At 42.4% G+C, this 16,182-nt stretch overlaps 1 protein-coding gene across 1 annotated transcript; it reads right to left on the minus strand.

Annotated features, from left to right (window-relative positions):
* Positions 1-48: 48 nt before the first annotated feature.
* Positions 49-5,499, minus strand: LOC149692851 (uncharacterized). Its single transcript, XM_089868790.1, has one exon. The coding sequence runs from the start codon at positions 5,497-5,499 to the stop codon at positions 49-51; it is 5,451 nt and encodes a 1,816-aa protein (XP_089724916.1).
* Between the last annotated feature and the right edge of the window lie 10,683 nt (positions 5,500-16,182).

Raw genomic sequence — 16,182 nt, forward strand, 5'->3', positions numbered from 1 at the left:
CTCCCGCACCTTGACGGAAGGTCAAGATTTAAATGCAAATTAATTTTATTAACACTCTAGGTGATATAGTAGTTGTACGGGGCGGCGTATTGTGTTCCCATTAGGCAATTTTAGTACACATGACCTAACTATTCCGTCCCTGCCTTTGACTGCTTCGCTAACTCTACCTATTTTCCACATAAGCCTAGGCATTTTGGCTTCCTCTATCATTACTATGTCTCCCACTTCTAGTTCTTTAGTGGGCTGACATTTGGTTCGATGATGGGCAGATCGTAATTCCAATAAATAATCCCGTTTCCATCGAATCCAAAATCTCTCCATTAAGGTTTGGCGATATTGCCATCTTTTAGTTAAATCTAATCTAGATACCCTTGGTGGTTCGTTTCGTGGGAAAACTCTAGAAGGTAGAACGGTCAAACGACGACCGACTAAAAAGTGAGCTGGAGTGAGGGGGATTGGCTCAGAAGTCTCCTCATACATGTAAGTAATTGGGCGCGAATTGATTGTGGCTTCTATTTCCGATAGGACGGTTCCTATTTCTTCCAAGGTTAGTCGAGCTAACCCAATTACTTTTCTGAGGCCAACCTTAACGCTGCCAACCAGGCGCTCCCAGAAGCCGCCCCACCAGGCGGCTCGGTCAGCAATGTATTTCCACGTGACCCGACGAGTGCTAAAATAGTCCGCGACTTCCGGATGTTTTAAATTTTTCCATAGTATGGCAAGATCCGCGTCGGCACGCTTAAAAGTCTTCGCATTGTCACTGTACATGGTTTTGACCATACCACGTCGCGCCACGAAGCGACGAAAGGCAAGAAGAAAACATTCCGCTGTCAAGTCCGATACCACCTCAAGGTGGACCGCGCGCGTGACGGCACATGTAAATAGAGCCACGTAACATTTGTTTTCTTCTCTGTCATATAATGGGCCGCAGAAGTCCACGCCACAGACTTCAAATGTTGGAGCTGGTGTTGTCCTTGTTGGGGGAAGAGGACCCATGACTGCTGCGCTTGGTTTCGCTCGAAAGATCTTGCATCGCGTACTTGTGTTAAGTTCCTTTTTTACCATTTCTCTAGCTCTTGGGATCCAAAATTGTTCCCTTATTTCTCCCAGTGTATCGCTTACACCGACGTGGTTTAGTCGTTGATGGTGGTGTAACGCTATTAATTTGGCTAAGTGGTGTTTTGCAGAAAGTACCCAAGGATGTAGTTCTCTATAAGTAAAATTTTCACTGCTTAGTCGGCTGCCCACTGAAATTAGTCGATCCTTATCCAAAAAAGGGTTGAGCGTCGCTAAGGACGAGTTTTTGTCGATTGGAGTGCCCTCTTTAAGCGACTTCAATTCCGAGGGGTAGCTTTCTTCTTGCGCCTGAGAAACCCAATACTTTTCTGCGTTTGTTATCTCTTCTGATGTAAGCGGTCCACTGACCTTAGTCTTCGCCTTGGCGTTTTCTATAAATCGCTTAATCCACGCCGTTACTCGGTAAACTCGAATTAGTTTACTTTGGTTTTCTATACTGAAAATAGGTTTTCTTGGCAACTCGCTTGAACTTATGATTTGAACGACCGCTAGGCCTTTGGATCGTAGCTCCTCACTAACTGCTTCTTCATTTAAGTCTTGGATTTCGTGGTTGCTAATTAGACATTCTGGCTCTCTCAGAAATTCAGGTCCATTTAACCAAAGGGGATTTGTTGCTAAGTCAGCTAATTTTTGGCCACGAGTAGGTAAGTCAGCAGGATTAGTTTTGCCAGGGCAGTGTTTCCAATTAAGGGGGTCGCTTATAGCCTGAATTTCTCGCACCCGATTTTCTACAAACGGTTTCCACTGACTAGGCGATCCACGCACCCAGTGTAAGGTAATCATGGAATCTGTCCAAATTGTGACCTTCGATGGTTTCGTCTCTAATTGCCCTTGTAGACGATTGGTAAGTTTTGCACCTATGACTGCACCCATAAGCTCTAGACGAGGAAGCGTAAGTTTCTTTAAGGGCGCTACCCTTGCCTTTGATGCAACGAGAGTGGCGCAATAATTTCCGCTGAGGTCTTTGTAGCGCAAATAGACAACCGCAGCGTAAGCCTTTTCGCTGGCGTCTACGAAACAGTGGAGTTCGGTTGGGTTTGACATTTTCTCTGGAGCCTTTGGGAGGTAAAACCTTGGTACTTGTACGTAGCGAATGTTAGGCAACTCTTCACACCACGTTTGAAATTTCTCCGCTATTTCTTCTGGTAATTTCTCATCCCATTGTAGGCCTTTTTGCCATAGTGCCTGCATAAGAATTTTTGCCCTTATAGTGAACGGCGTTAAAAACCCGAGGGGGTCGAAAATTCTGGCTACTGCTTTTAGGACGAATCGCTTAGTGCTGTCATTGGTTGTTAGGAATTGTAGAAGGGCGCTAACGTCAAAAATAAGAGTATCATTTTCTTCGTTCCAGGAAAGCCCTAAAACCTTAACAGATTGAGTTTTAGTCAGCGAGTCATTTTTCGTTTCCGGTTCTTGCTGAATTCCTAAAAGCGCTTTAAGTTCTTTAGAGTTGCTCCTCCATTTGCGAAGGTTCATTCCTGCGCCATTCATAATTTTTGCCGAGTCGATGGCTAGAGCGTAGGCTTCTTGGTAGTTTTTTCCGCCGGTAAACAAATCGTCTACGTAAAAGTCTCTCGCGAGGGTCTTGCTCGCTGCTGGATTAGAATCTTGGTATTGTTTCACGTGGTGCTTGATGGTAGCTGACAGTAAAAAGGGACTAGCGGTAACACCAAAGGGTACCCTAGTTAAGCGGTACGTCGTCAGCTCTTTATCGCTTTCAGATTCTAGGTTCTTGACCCATAAGAAACGTAAGGCATCGCGGTCTTCCGGTTTGATACAAATTTGATGGAATGCCTTCTCAATGTCTCCGTTTAAAGCTACTCGATGTTCGCGAAATCTAATTAGTATATCAAAGAGGTCTGGTATCAAGCTCGGTCCCGATTCCATACAATCGTTTAGTGATGGTACGCCGCTCGCGTGAGAAGACGCGTCCAAGACGACGCGAGTCTTTGTGGTGTCTTTATCTTCCCTGATGACTGCTTGGTGAGGGATATAATAGACCGCTCGATTTGGGTCTGAAACGATGGCTTCTTCGGGTGGTACCTCTTCAACGATTCCCGTTTTTATTTGTTCGACTATGACGTCATTGTAGTTTTTGAATAGCTTTGGGTTTGCTCTTAGCCTTCGTAATAGATTTTCGGTTCTTTTTCGCGCTATTACATAGTTGTCGCCCAACTGGTCTTTGTTGCTCTTCCAAGGGAAGACCACCTGGTATCGCCCTTGATCAAAAGATATCGTCTGCTCAAACTGTTTCAAGGTTTCGTGGTTCTCTAAATTATTGGCTTCTCCAGTCTCAATAATTCCCATGGCATCTAACTCCCACAAGGATCGAATCTGGTTTGATAGGGATTCTTCAGATTCGGAAGGGATATGCTCTAGTATGTCCCTTGTTATGGTAACTTGGTTTACGCCTATGGTCGAGGCTATTTCCTCAGACATCGTAGTGACTCCGGTGGGCCCTTGCACCACCCATCCGAATTTCGTATCCAGGGCTACTAGGGCTTTTCCTAGTCTCTCCGTCTTTCCGCTTGCAATTTCCCAAAAATGGTCGGACCCGATTAGAATTTCTATAGGATTTCCCTCTTGATATCCATCTCCGTTAGGATAGTCAGCTACTTCTAATCCGCGTGTCTCCATTTCGCCAATTAAGTCTTCACTAGGTACTGAGAATACGGCTCCACAAATGGATTTCGCCTCAAACGCTCGAATTACGGTAGCTCTGGATGGATCGCTTTCGTGTTGAACCTTAAGTTCAACTATTTTTCGGGTCGTTCTAACAGGGGCTTCCCCTTCAAACTTGTGTACATTGATGGGCTGCTCTCCTATGACCTTCAGATTGAGTTTTTGGGAGAGAGATTGCGTAACGAAACTGGCTTGACTGCCTCCGTCAAAAAATATTCTAGTCTTTTGGAAGTCTCCTGTTGGACCAATCGCTTTGGCTCGCGCTGTTTGAAGAAGGATTTCTTCCTTAGGATGAGTTTTAGCTATAGATGTCGCTACGACTGCCGCGGCTGAAATTTGTCGCGCTCCCGAATCCGATGTAGCACCGTTATTTTGCGGATGCCCGGTAGTGGACTGACGCGGCTGGACGTTTTGGTGGGGGGCGGTGTTTGTATCACCTTCACATAGGGCTTGATTATGCTTTCTCCCGCACGAACCACAATTTCGATATCTATAATGGCACCTTGATGCCTTGTGCCGCCCACGCATACAAATAAAACAAAGTCTTTTGTCCGAAACTCTCTTTCTACGTTCAACTATAGACAAGGTACAATTTATTGGGTTGTGGTCAGAGCTATCGCAAATTGGGCATAAATTATTTCCCTGGTATGTAGTATTGTTTTGCTCATTAAGGCCAATATGTAAGGCAGCGACGGTGGGAATACTTTGCTTCACTGCAAAGTTTGTATGTCTAGATTGAAAGCTCGGTTTTTCTACTGGTTTTTTATGCTCTTTGGATTTGTCTATTCTCTTAACCGCATTAACCCGCTCCAAACATACAATTTCTCTCTTTATGAATTGCAATAGCTCCTCCACTTCCCATTCACTCTCTTCGTCCTCTCTATTTCTGCTAAATTCTAACACCATTTCTGGAGGTAGTAAACCACCCAGAATATGGACTAAAAATGAACCGTAATGTTCTTGGGGAACGTTTAACCCCTCTAGGCTTCTCACTTGAACTTCGCATGTGTCGTACAGTTTTTTAAGTCCATTTATATCGTTCGCACTAGAAACTGCCGGCATATTTAATAGATTGCTTTTGTGTTCACTTATGATTACGGATTTTTTGCCGTACCGATTTTTCAAAAGTTTAATAGCCGCGTAATAGTTCGCTTCAGTTAATGTGTACCCTTTTATAGAAACCGCGGCTTCACCCTCCACTAAACCCCTAAGATATGTAAACTTATCTGAGATTCCTAGGCGTTCGTTGTTGTGGATGGAAGCTTCATATTGTCCCCAGAAGCATTGCCATTTGGAGAAGTCCCCGTTGAATTTTGGAATTTCCAACTTGGGAAGGCGCACTGATAAGCTTCTTTCTTCGCTTTGGGCACTTGGAGGTCTTAAAGGTGACTGGTAGGGATGTGTAGTTCCAGGATGTGGTTGATTTTCTTTGCCTATGAATCTCTTGGCCCGGTTACGGGATATGACCAACCTTTCCGCCATCACGATCGCTTCCTGTAGCTCCTGCTCCAATCGTTCCTCCGTCTCTGTATCCTCCATTATAGTCTGTATTTGTTCGTCGAGAGCCTTTAATTCTGGCTCTTTTGAGTCCAACAAAGCAATCGCTTGCTCGAAAGCTTCGACCTTTGGGTGTTCATTTTTCATTTCCGCCTCGACAATGTTAATCACTGATTGCACTGATACGCGTAAGACCTTTCGCGTTCTCATTAGTCTTTTAAGTTCGGTCGCCGATTCCGCCATTTTGACTTCGCTTTAGTCCTTACGATACTATCACTTAAAGTTAATGGTAGTTTTAAAGTTCACACTCGCCTTACTTCCCGGGTTTCGGCACCATAATGTGGGGAAGGTTTACCGTGAGCTATAGGGGAGAGCTAATTTTTCGCTATAAATGTTGCCGACTGAAAAAACAACATTTATTAAGTTTTATTCGGTTTAAGGGCCGAGTTGAATTAGTCCAAAAACTGCACCAAAGTAACAAAAAACAGTTCTTTAATGATAATCGTTTAGTAAAATTACTCCATACGCGCACTGCTAGAGTAGCAGAAAAAACTTCTCGTGTATACGCGTACGAGTTCTTAGTTCGAAGTGAAGTACTGAAGTAAAATTGTCGCCAATGCCCCCTCTCTCTCTCTTGGTTTTCTTTAAGCCCTTCACCTTTTATTTGTCAGTGAAAACCCTCTTAGTCATGTTGGTCGAGAGAGAGAGAGGCTACCGCGCTAGGAATGGAAAGTCCCCGTCTTTGGTGGTCCTCTTTTCTCGTCGCTCGAGATTCGCTTGAATCATGGAAAATTTTGTACCACCAAAGACGTGCTTCCAAAAGTTCACAATCTCAATAAGTAAATACAGAAAAATTCAGAATACAAAATAAAAGTAATATAAAAATACAGAAATTCAGTTCACGACTGATTTACTTTTTAACACACCACACGCAAACCAGTCCGTTTTCAAGATTACATTTTAGACAACTAATTACTTCTTTACTATGTACAAAACAAAACAAAAAAAGGGGGGAAAGGTATTGAAGTATATGTATAATAGATGGCGCTAGTGCATGAGGATTTAGGGACAGGGGAGAAGTGTAAAAGGCTAGGGAAATTTAGGGCACTTGGGAAGTGACTCCCGCCGAGGATAGATCGTTCTATTGCCATGTAAATGATAACTATTTTAACTATACAACAATACAATTTAAACCTTCACAATTTCTTAAGTATTAATAAAATATGTTCCTAGTTAATTAATGATCCAAGTTCATTACTATAACATACAAACATAATAGATTACTAGTAAATCAAGATTTCATGTGACTTCCTGTGATTATCGGAGATTTCTGATTACCGTTGATTACCCACAAAAATTATTGTGATAACTGATGATTTTCTAAGAATTCTGGAAACCATGTAATCAATTTTTGTGGTTTTGTACACCTGATTATTCAAGTGACTAACCCGTCTTAAATAACTACGAAAACGCAATAAAAATATGAAACTAGTTTCAAAACACGCCTAATCGGGATATACCTTCTTCTTAAAAAAACTTTTACGTAATACTTTTTCTATAGCATATACGAACAACCAGCCTCACAGAAAAAACGATGTTTAGATTCTAAACGTTTTCCTAAACGGGAAAATGCAACGCCTTTTTAAGCACGAGCCCAGCGTATACGCGTTTAGTTCTGAAATTTTTATTTTTCAAACGCGTATAGTTTGTGTTGTAACGGCTCATGGAGAGAGAACGCGAGAGAGAACGCAAGAGATAACAATAAAACAACTTTAGTTTATTACGCCATTAGACCGAATGCCCTTTTACATTGTTAAGATTTGGTATATATAGATAACTTAAAAAACATGTGATAGGTAAAAAACGATAACATATTAGTAGATTATATTTTTTTTCCAATATTGGAGGAGTTCCAACACCTCCCCTTTTAAGTAAAATCGTAGGACTTCTGGCGGGGATCCATAATGAGTCGCTCGGGTATCTTCTTTACTCTTTCTGACCGCCGTACTTCCTCATCCTCGGAGTCTGCGTCTGGTAAGTTGAACCGTACATGGCGTTCGGGAGCGGGCACTGTGGTCCCAGCAGGAACTCGGTCGGGATCTACTCTTCGGTCTGGGATGGGTAGATCGAATGTGTCCATGAATACCGAGTAGGGATTGCTTTTTGGATCGTTGTTCAGACGGTGGTAAAGTTGATTGGCATGGAACTTCTTATTAGTGGCGTCATCCATAAGAACATCATAAACTACGCCTTTGACCGTTTGAATTCTCCCTGGATACCACGTCTTTGACTGGTGTTGCCGAGCATAGACTAGGTCTCCGACTTTGAAGGTGCGTCGTCGAGCTCCATGATGACGGTTGAATTGTCGTTCCATGGTTGGATTGGGTTCTGATGACGGAGAGACCGGTGGATGTAGAAGGTCTAGCTCGGTACGAAGTGTTCGGCCCAAGAAGAGTTCTGCAGGGCTTTTCTGGTCTATACTGTAGTTAGGGGTTGAGCGATAGGACAGCAGGAAGACGTCTAGCATATAAGGGACATCTCCTTCGCCCTTGAGTTTCTCTAGTGCCCTCTTGAAGGTGTCCACGAAACGTTCCGCCTGCCCATTAGATTGCGGATGGTAGGGCGGGGAGAAGATATGCTGGATTCCTTTGCGGGAACAGAACGAGGCGAAGTCGTGTGAAGTAAACTGGGTTCCGTTATCGCTCACCAGTACTTCCGGATAACCATAGCGTGCGAAAAGATTATTCAGGACAGATATGGTGGCGGATGACGTGGTGGTTTTCATGTCGAAAATCTCGGGATACTTGCTATAGGCATCGACGACTATAAGATACTGGTGGCCGTTATGGGGACCGGCGTAGTCGATGTGTATCCTCTGCCAGGCCTTCACGGCTTTCGGCCAGGAATGCAACAGAGTCTTGACAGGCAACTTTGCTGCAGAGCGACATTTGGAACATTTCTTCACGAAGTCTTCAATTTGAGCGTCCAGAAAAGGCCAGTAGGCGTGAGCGCGAGCCAAAGATTTCATCCTACTGGTTCCAGGATGTCCTCGGTGAAGTAGTTTCAGAACTGTTGCTCGTAATGGGTAAAGTATTACCACTCTATCCTGTAGAAGCACGCAACCCTGCTCGATAGTAAGCAGGTCCTTCCTTCTGTGGAATTGTTCGAGGGCAGTTGCCTCTGGTGTCGCTCGGAGATTCTTTAAGGTCGACCAACCATTAAGAATATACCCGACGACCTTCTGTAAGACCGGATCCGCCTGGGCAGAGGATTGGATGTCATGGAAAGTGACTGGAAGCTGTCGGACTATGGCCTCCACATCGTCTGTGACTTGGAGACTTGCGAGTACGATGTCGTCGTCCGGAGAGGAATGTGACGAGATAAGCCTGGACAAGGCGTCTGCCTGCCCAAAAGAGGTAGTCTTGCGATATTCTATCTTGAAGTCATAGGCGATAAGAATGAGTGCCCAGCGTTGAAGACGGTTAGCCGTATGTACCGGTACGCCTATCTTGCTTCCAAAGATTGCTAGCAGCGGTTTATGATCCGTGAGCAGAGTAAAACGTCGCCCATAGAGCATTTTGTGGAACTTCTTGACCGCGAAGGTAAGCGCGAGCCCTTCCTTCTCGATTTGGCTATAGTTCTTTTCCGCAGGGGTCATTCCCGTGATACATGAGCTACAGCTTGAATTGACCCATCTGGCATGCGATGTTGGAAGACCGCCCCAAGTCCATAATCGGAGGCATCAGCAGCGACAATGATGTCCAGTGTAGGATCATAATGCGTTAAAAGGAGATCTGATTGAAGCGTCATCTTCAGTTCCTCGAAAGCGTGCTGACATTTAGGTGTCCAAGACCAAGTCCGTTTGGATTCCAATAATTCGTCCAGTGGTTGTCTCATGAAACGCATATTATTAACGAAGACCTGGTAATAGTTTACCATTCCCAAAAATGATCGTAACGTTGGCAGGTCAACTGGTGCTGGCATGTGGACAACAGCCTTGATTTTCTCGGGGTCGGGTCGTCGACCAGCGCTATCAATGATGAATCCCAGATATTTTATTTGTGTCATGAATAGCTTACATTTCTCGAGGCGAAGGCGGAATCCATAGTCTTTAATACGGGAGAGTACTTCTTTGAGGTGTCGCTGGTGATCTTCGAAGTTACGGCTGACAATGATTATATCATCGAGGTAAGCTGTTGCGAATTCAAGTCCAGCAAGCATTTGGTCCATTATGGTTTGGAAAATTCCCGGAGCGGATTTCACCCCAAACGGAAGTCTCTGATATTGGAAGTTTCCCAGACGAGTGGAAATGGTACAAAGCGGTTTAGAATCGTCGTCTAGTTCTACTTGTAAGTATGCTTCAGATAGATCCAATTGGGAGAAAAGTTTTCCCCCGTTGAGCGTCGCAAATATGTCTTCCGGCAACGGTAATGGGTGTTGATTGAGTTCTATGGTCTCATTCAGGCCGGTGGAAAAATCTGCGCAAAGACGGGTGGTGCCGTTAGGTTTTCTTACGCTTACGATTGGTGCTGTCCAATCAGTGTGCTCGACGGCTTTCAGGACATTTGACTCTTCCAGGCGTTTGATCTCCATTTCGATAGTTTTGCGAGCAGCGAACGGAACTGGCCTGGCTCTACGGTATACTGGAGTGCTTCCGGGTTTGAGAGTAAGGCGGGCTTTCGCTTTAGTACACAGCCCCAAACCGTCCTCAAAGACATCCGGGAACTCATCCTTCAGCGTCGCAATGCAGTCTGCTTCTCTTAATCTGTGAGGCGTTCCAGGTGAGGCGGTACAGAGATTAATGGCTTGAGTACCGAGTCGGGAGCATTGTCGTAAGCTATCCAGAAGACCGAAGAAATCCAGGGTTTCCACTCCCAGTAGGTTTAGGGATCCGTCTTTTGCCAAGTAGAAGCTGTGTTGAATTTCTGCTGGTCCCAGTTTAAATTTTGCCGTTGCTTTCCCAAGGAATGTAGTGCTTGATCCATCGAATAGCACTCCTTGCTCGCTGCAGGGGGTTAACTTCGGCTTACCAATTCGTTCGTAAGTCGCCTCATTGATAATGTTGCCTTCCGCTCCACTGTCCAAGTAGAAAACTACGGGAACGTCGTTAACCAAGAATTCCCCAGTTATGAGTTTCGAAGGTCGCATGGAATTCAGGCTGACTGTATTTATCTGGTTTCTGTCTGGTTTCCGGTGTCCGGATACTCGTTTCTGATTTTCGCATTGACTAGCGACGTGACCTGTTCGAGAGAATTTATGGCATTCAGTCTTAGCGTGCGTGCATTCCCTGACCCAGTGCATTTCTCCGCATCGAAAACAGGCGTATGGCGGCGGTTTCGAAGATCTTTGAGATGACTTGGCTCTCCGCTTCTCGGGAGATCTGGAAGGATGCCGTACAGAAGTCTTCCGACGACGGAAGCTGTTGATCGGCGTGGCCTTTGCTTGGAAAACCGTCTGTTCAGTCTTCGTAGCGACGATGGTCAGGACTTCGTCAATTACATTCTTGAGTTCAATGTTGGCCTCGGTATTTAGTCGTTGCAGGATTCTGGTTCGTATGGATTCGTCTTCTGGTCGGGAGAGTCCACAGAGGGAAACCAGAATTCCGAATTGATCTTCGGTCAAATCGGAGAAATAGAAACGCTTTAGAAGTAGTTTAACGCGATTAAAATACGGGCCATAATCTTCATCCAAGTGACGCTGGATTCGCATTAGGTTGAATCTTTCTATGAACAGTGTCTGTTTCTTCCCGAAAAGTTTCTTGAGATTCTCTACTGTCGTTGCATACGGGTAGTCGGTTGGCTCTTTGGGCATACAGGACCGATAATTCTCGCTGAAGGCTTCGTTAGACAGTTTCGAGACCAGATACTTGACTTTGGCAACGTCGGTCAGATTTGGGACACTAATATCCACGAGATAGTCAAATCTCTTCAGCCATTGTTCCAATTTGTCGCCATCGTGTTCATCAGGCTCGAAGATTGGAATGTCGAGGCAAGCTATCGTGGATGTGGGTGCTGATGTCAAAGTTGACGGACCGGAGGTTCCGGTTTTCTGGAGTAGAAGGTCGATGATCCTTTGGTTCTGCTTCTGGGCCGCTACTTGCTGCTGCATAAACGCGTTCAACACGTCTCCCAGAGCGAACGAGGAGGAGGCCTCGGAGGATCCGCTTTCCTGCTTCGGCATGTTCCCGGAATCGGTATCGCGACTTTACCCGAAGTCCGTAACGCGACTATACCCGAAGACTGTAAAGTGACATCCCACTTCTGACACCACTGTTGTAACGGCTCATGGAGAGAGAACGCGAGAGAGAACGCAAGAGATAACAATAAAACAACTTTAGTTTATTACGCCATTAGACCGAATGCCCTTTTACATTGTTAAGATTTGGTATATATAGATAACTTAAAAAACATGTGATAGGTAAAAAACGATAACATATTAGTAGATTATATTTTTTTTCCAATATTGGAGGAGTTCCAACAGTTTGAAAATGTTTACGTTTCAAACGCGCATAGTTTGAAAATGTTTACGTTTCAAACGCGCATAGTTTGAAAATGTTTACGTTTCAAACGCGCATAGATTGAAAAAGTATCTGTTTCAAACGCTTTTAGATTGAAAACGTTTATGTTTCAAACGCGTTTTGATTGGAAACGTCTATGCTTGAAACGTGTTTAGATCGAAAACGTTTATGTTTCAAACGCGTTAAGATTGAAAACGTTTATGTTTCAAACGCGTTAAGATTGAAAACGTTTATGTTTCAAACGCGTTAAAATTGAAAATGTTTATGTTTCAAACGCGTTAAGATTGAAAACGTTTATGTTTCAAACGCGTTAAAATTGAAAATGTTTATGTTTCAAACGCGTTAAGATTGAAAACGTTTATGTTTGAAACGCGTTTAGATTGAAAACGTTTATGTTTCAAACGCGTTCAGATTGAAAACGTTTATGTTTCAAACGCGTTCAGATTGAAAACGTTTATGTCTAACCCGCATGTATTTTTCTAACGTTAATATACAGATGTGGTATAGCTTAAGTAATATATAAACAACTATTTCAAATTATAATATAAAATTTATTCTTGGAATATAAAAATAAAACGGATCTTTTTAGCTACAAAACTACCAAAGGCATCGAAAATACGAAAAATAAATTCTATTACTTTTAAATTATGAAAAAAGAAAATATTAAGGTTTTGTAGCATTTCTTTACACGAGGCGAATTGCTAACGCGTTGCACTAGTGTAATAAGTTGGAAAAACCAAAATATTACCTCTCCGAGTCAAAAGGAGGACTACTACTACAAACTTATTAACCTAGAAATAGAATTATTTCTCTTTTTTGAAGTAAAAATTTACGAATTATTAAAGCAGTATTTCAAGCATAGCGAATATACAGTAAAGCAGACGACATTTACATCCAATAAAGATATGTCTTGGACACATTTAAATCAGTAAATGGGAAGAAAACAGGAAATGAAATGCATAGATTTTGAAGAGATATAACTTTTATGTGTTTGAAAAGGCCCAATTGTCTACGCCTCAATTGTTAACCCTATATTCTTATAGCTACATTCACAACTGGTTAGCAGTATAAACACTACTGTCTCGTTTCACCTCAACGATTTTCTTAGTTTGCCAACATGAGTGTTAACGTTAAATATCACCAAAGCTGACTTGTGGTTAGACGCACTGAAAATCAATACGCACCATAATAAGAATGAAAACTTCTAAGCTATAACCCGATAACGATTAGCCCTTTCACTGATCTAATTACCGCCACAATGCATTCTTCTAACATTAAATCTAAACCTGATTATTTAAACGCGTAATTAACTTTCGGCTCACTCTGAACCGTTAATGTCCCTTCATTACAGACACGAAAATAAAAACCCACAGTTTAGTTCACCTCAGGTCTCAATTATTTACTCTTTGGTTCACTAAGCCTATTGCGGATAATACATTATTTACCCGATTAAGGCCAGGCTTAAGCTTCCTTCTTGAAATCTTTATAGCAAGGATTATTCTATATACAGATGTAGTATAGCTTAAGTAATATATAAACAGCAATTTCAAATAATAATATTAAAAAATATCCTTGGAATATCAAAATGAAACAGAGCTTTAAAGCTAGAAAAGTACTAAATGCATCGTTGTTACGAAAAATATTTACACATATTCACTTTATATTATGGAAAAAGTGAATATTAAGGATCTGTAGGATTTCTTTACACATCAAAGCAAAGCGAACTGCTAACGCAGCGCGCTAGTGTAACAACGGCCCGTCAAACACAGACAAAAACATACACTGCTTTTTAACTCTTTCCGTATTAATTTTGAATTGAGAAACAAGATTATCTTAAATATTAAAATAAATATATAATTATTATTTGATATTTTCTTCGTTAGTTGTTCGCCTAATTGAGCTTTACATCGTTTTAAAAAAGAACAATAAATATTCTTGAAAGACTTGACTAATATTGACGTTTGAAATGAAGCATACGCCTGTTACTTCGCCATACTCAAATAGGTAGTGTATAAAGGATTCGAATCGCAGCTGTAGATAAGATCATCGCAATTGCGTGAACATTTGGAAGAAGACCCCGCCATTGGAAGGCTAGGCGTTTCTCGTAACCGTAGCCGATAGCCGCGTACAAATATAAGTACCCTGGTAAAGGTAAAACAGCCAACGTGGTCGTCCCCTAGCAAAAACGTTGAACTGACCGGTCCCAGGTGCCTAGAAAGGCTTAAAAAAGTGTAAACATATTCTATACACTCATTTGCAAGTTTAGAATCATCTTGATTTTTAATAGAAACCCCATTTTGTTGTTTTTACGTTGGTACGCCAAGATAACAAATAATATATTTTGATCGGTTTTATTTACTAAACCTCTGATCTAAACTTACAGTTCACAACATAAATGGCACTGAAACATTTTTGAAGGCAATTTTAGCGTGAGTCAAACCGTTTAATGAGCAACACTTTTTTAAAATTAGAATTCATAACTCAAAACTAAACCCAGTTATATTATAAACCAAACTAATATATATATATAGATATATATATATACATATACAGGGTGTTTCTGATAAGTCTGCCATAAATCAAGGGGCGTGTTCTTTGGGTCAAACTGAGTGGAAAGTGTCAAAGAACATGGGGTGTACAAGAATTTGCAACGAAGATATGGCCCCCCAAACATTGGCCCCTAAAACAAGAAAATATTCGAATATGTAGACTAAAACAAATTCAGCCTTATCAACTTGTTTAGAAATATGAGACAATTTCAATAGTTTCACTCTAACATCGTTATTGAACTTTCACCTGGCAGAAGTGTATTAAATGAGTAGAAGTATGCCTACTCTAGTAAAGTAAATTCAAAGTATCATGGTACCTTTCGGTTGGTATTACTTTTATTCTTAACAAGTTAACATGGACGTTACAGGTATTGTTCAAAATGTCCACCAACGGCGTTAAGACAAACATGAACCCGTCTTTCGAAAGATTCTTGGACATGTTGGAAGATTCCTGGCATGTTCCTGATTGTTTGACAACCTTCAATAATTCGTCTTCGCAAGTCTTCCTCATCACGGACTTCATTCTTGTACACGATTCTTTGAGATGACCCCAAAGATAGAAATCGCACGGATTTAAATCCGGAGATCTGGCTGGCCACGCAACTGGTCCTCCACGCCCAATCCACCTCAAATTAAACGTAGCATTAAGATGTTCTCTAACTGCACGGCTGAAATGTGGGGGTGCCCCGTCGTGCATAAACCACATGTCACGAAGTAATGCTAACGGTATGTCCTCGAGTAGTTCAGGTAAAGTGTCTCTTAAGAACGTGAGATATGCTTCACCATTTAGTCTGGGTGGAAGAAAATGCGGACCTAGTGAATGATTACCGACAATGCCGCACCTCGATTTCCTCCATGTCTTCTGGAATGTCTCGCTCTCGAACGTTGTTGGGTTGTACTTGTCCGATGTCCCTCAAGCGCCTGTCAACAGCCTCGAACGTACGACGATTTGGTATGCGTCGTTGCGGAAATTGTTCCTGGTATCGCCGCTGTGCTTCCACTGAATTGCCCTGCGCCAGTCCATACATGAGATGCATGTCTGCATATTCTGCATTGGTATACGCCATACTGTACTACCACACGTTCGTTCGAAGTGATACTGTGAAGTTATCAACAACATCGCGTTACTTTATAGCAAACCACCGTTTAGTTTTTACGTTTGCCTCATGACTGTCAGCATTGTTTTTTATTTAAATTTTCTTTAAACGTATGGTGCGGCATTGTCGGTAATCATTTACTAGGTCCGCATTTTCTTCCACCCAGACTAAATGGTGAAGCATATCTCACGTTCTTAAGAGACACTTTACCTGAACTACTCGAGGACATACCGTTAGCATTACTTCGTGACATGTGGTTTATGCACGACGGGGCACCCCCACATTTCAGCCGTGCAGTTAGAGAACATCTTAATGCTACGTTTAATTTGAGGTGGATTGGGCGTGGAGGACCAGTTGCGTGGCCAGCCAGATCTCCGGATTTAAATCCGTGCGATTTCTATCTTTGGGGTCATCTCAAAGACATCGTGTACAAGAATGAAGTCCGTGATGAGGAAGACTTGCGAAGACGAATTATTGAAGGTTGTCAAACAATCAGGAACATGCCAGGAATCTTCCAACATGTCCAAGAATCTTTCGAAAGACGGGTTCATGTTTGTCTTAACGCCGTTGGTGGACATTTTGAACAATACCTGTAACGTCCATGTTAACTTGTTAAGAATAAAAGTAATACCAACCGAAAGGTACCATGATACTTTGAATTTACTTTACTAGAGTAAGCCTACTTCTACTCATTTAATACATTTCTGCCAGGTGAAAGTTCAATAACGATGTTAGAGGGAAACTATTGAAATTGTCTCATATT

Source organism: Phalangium opilio, unplaced genomic scaffold (assembly GCF_054372755.1).
Source record: "Phalangium opilio isolate 3A_F unplaced genomic scaffold, DU_Popi_V2 ptg000024l_1, whole genome shotgun sequence".
Taxonomy (NCBI): domain Eukaryota; kingdom Metazoa; phylum Arthropoda; class Arachnida; order Opiliones; family Phalangiidae; genus Phalangium; species Phalangium opilio.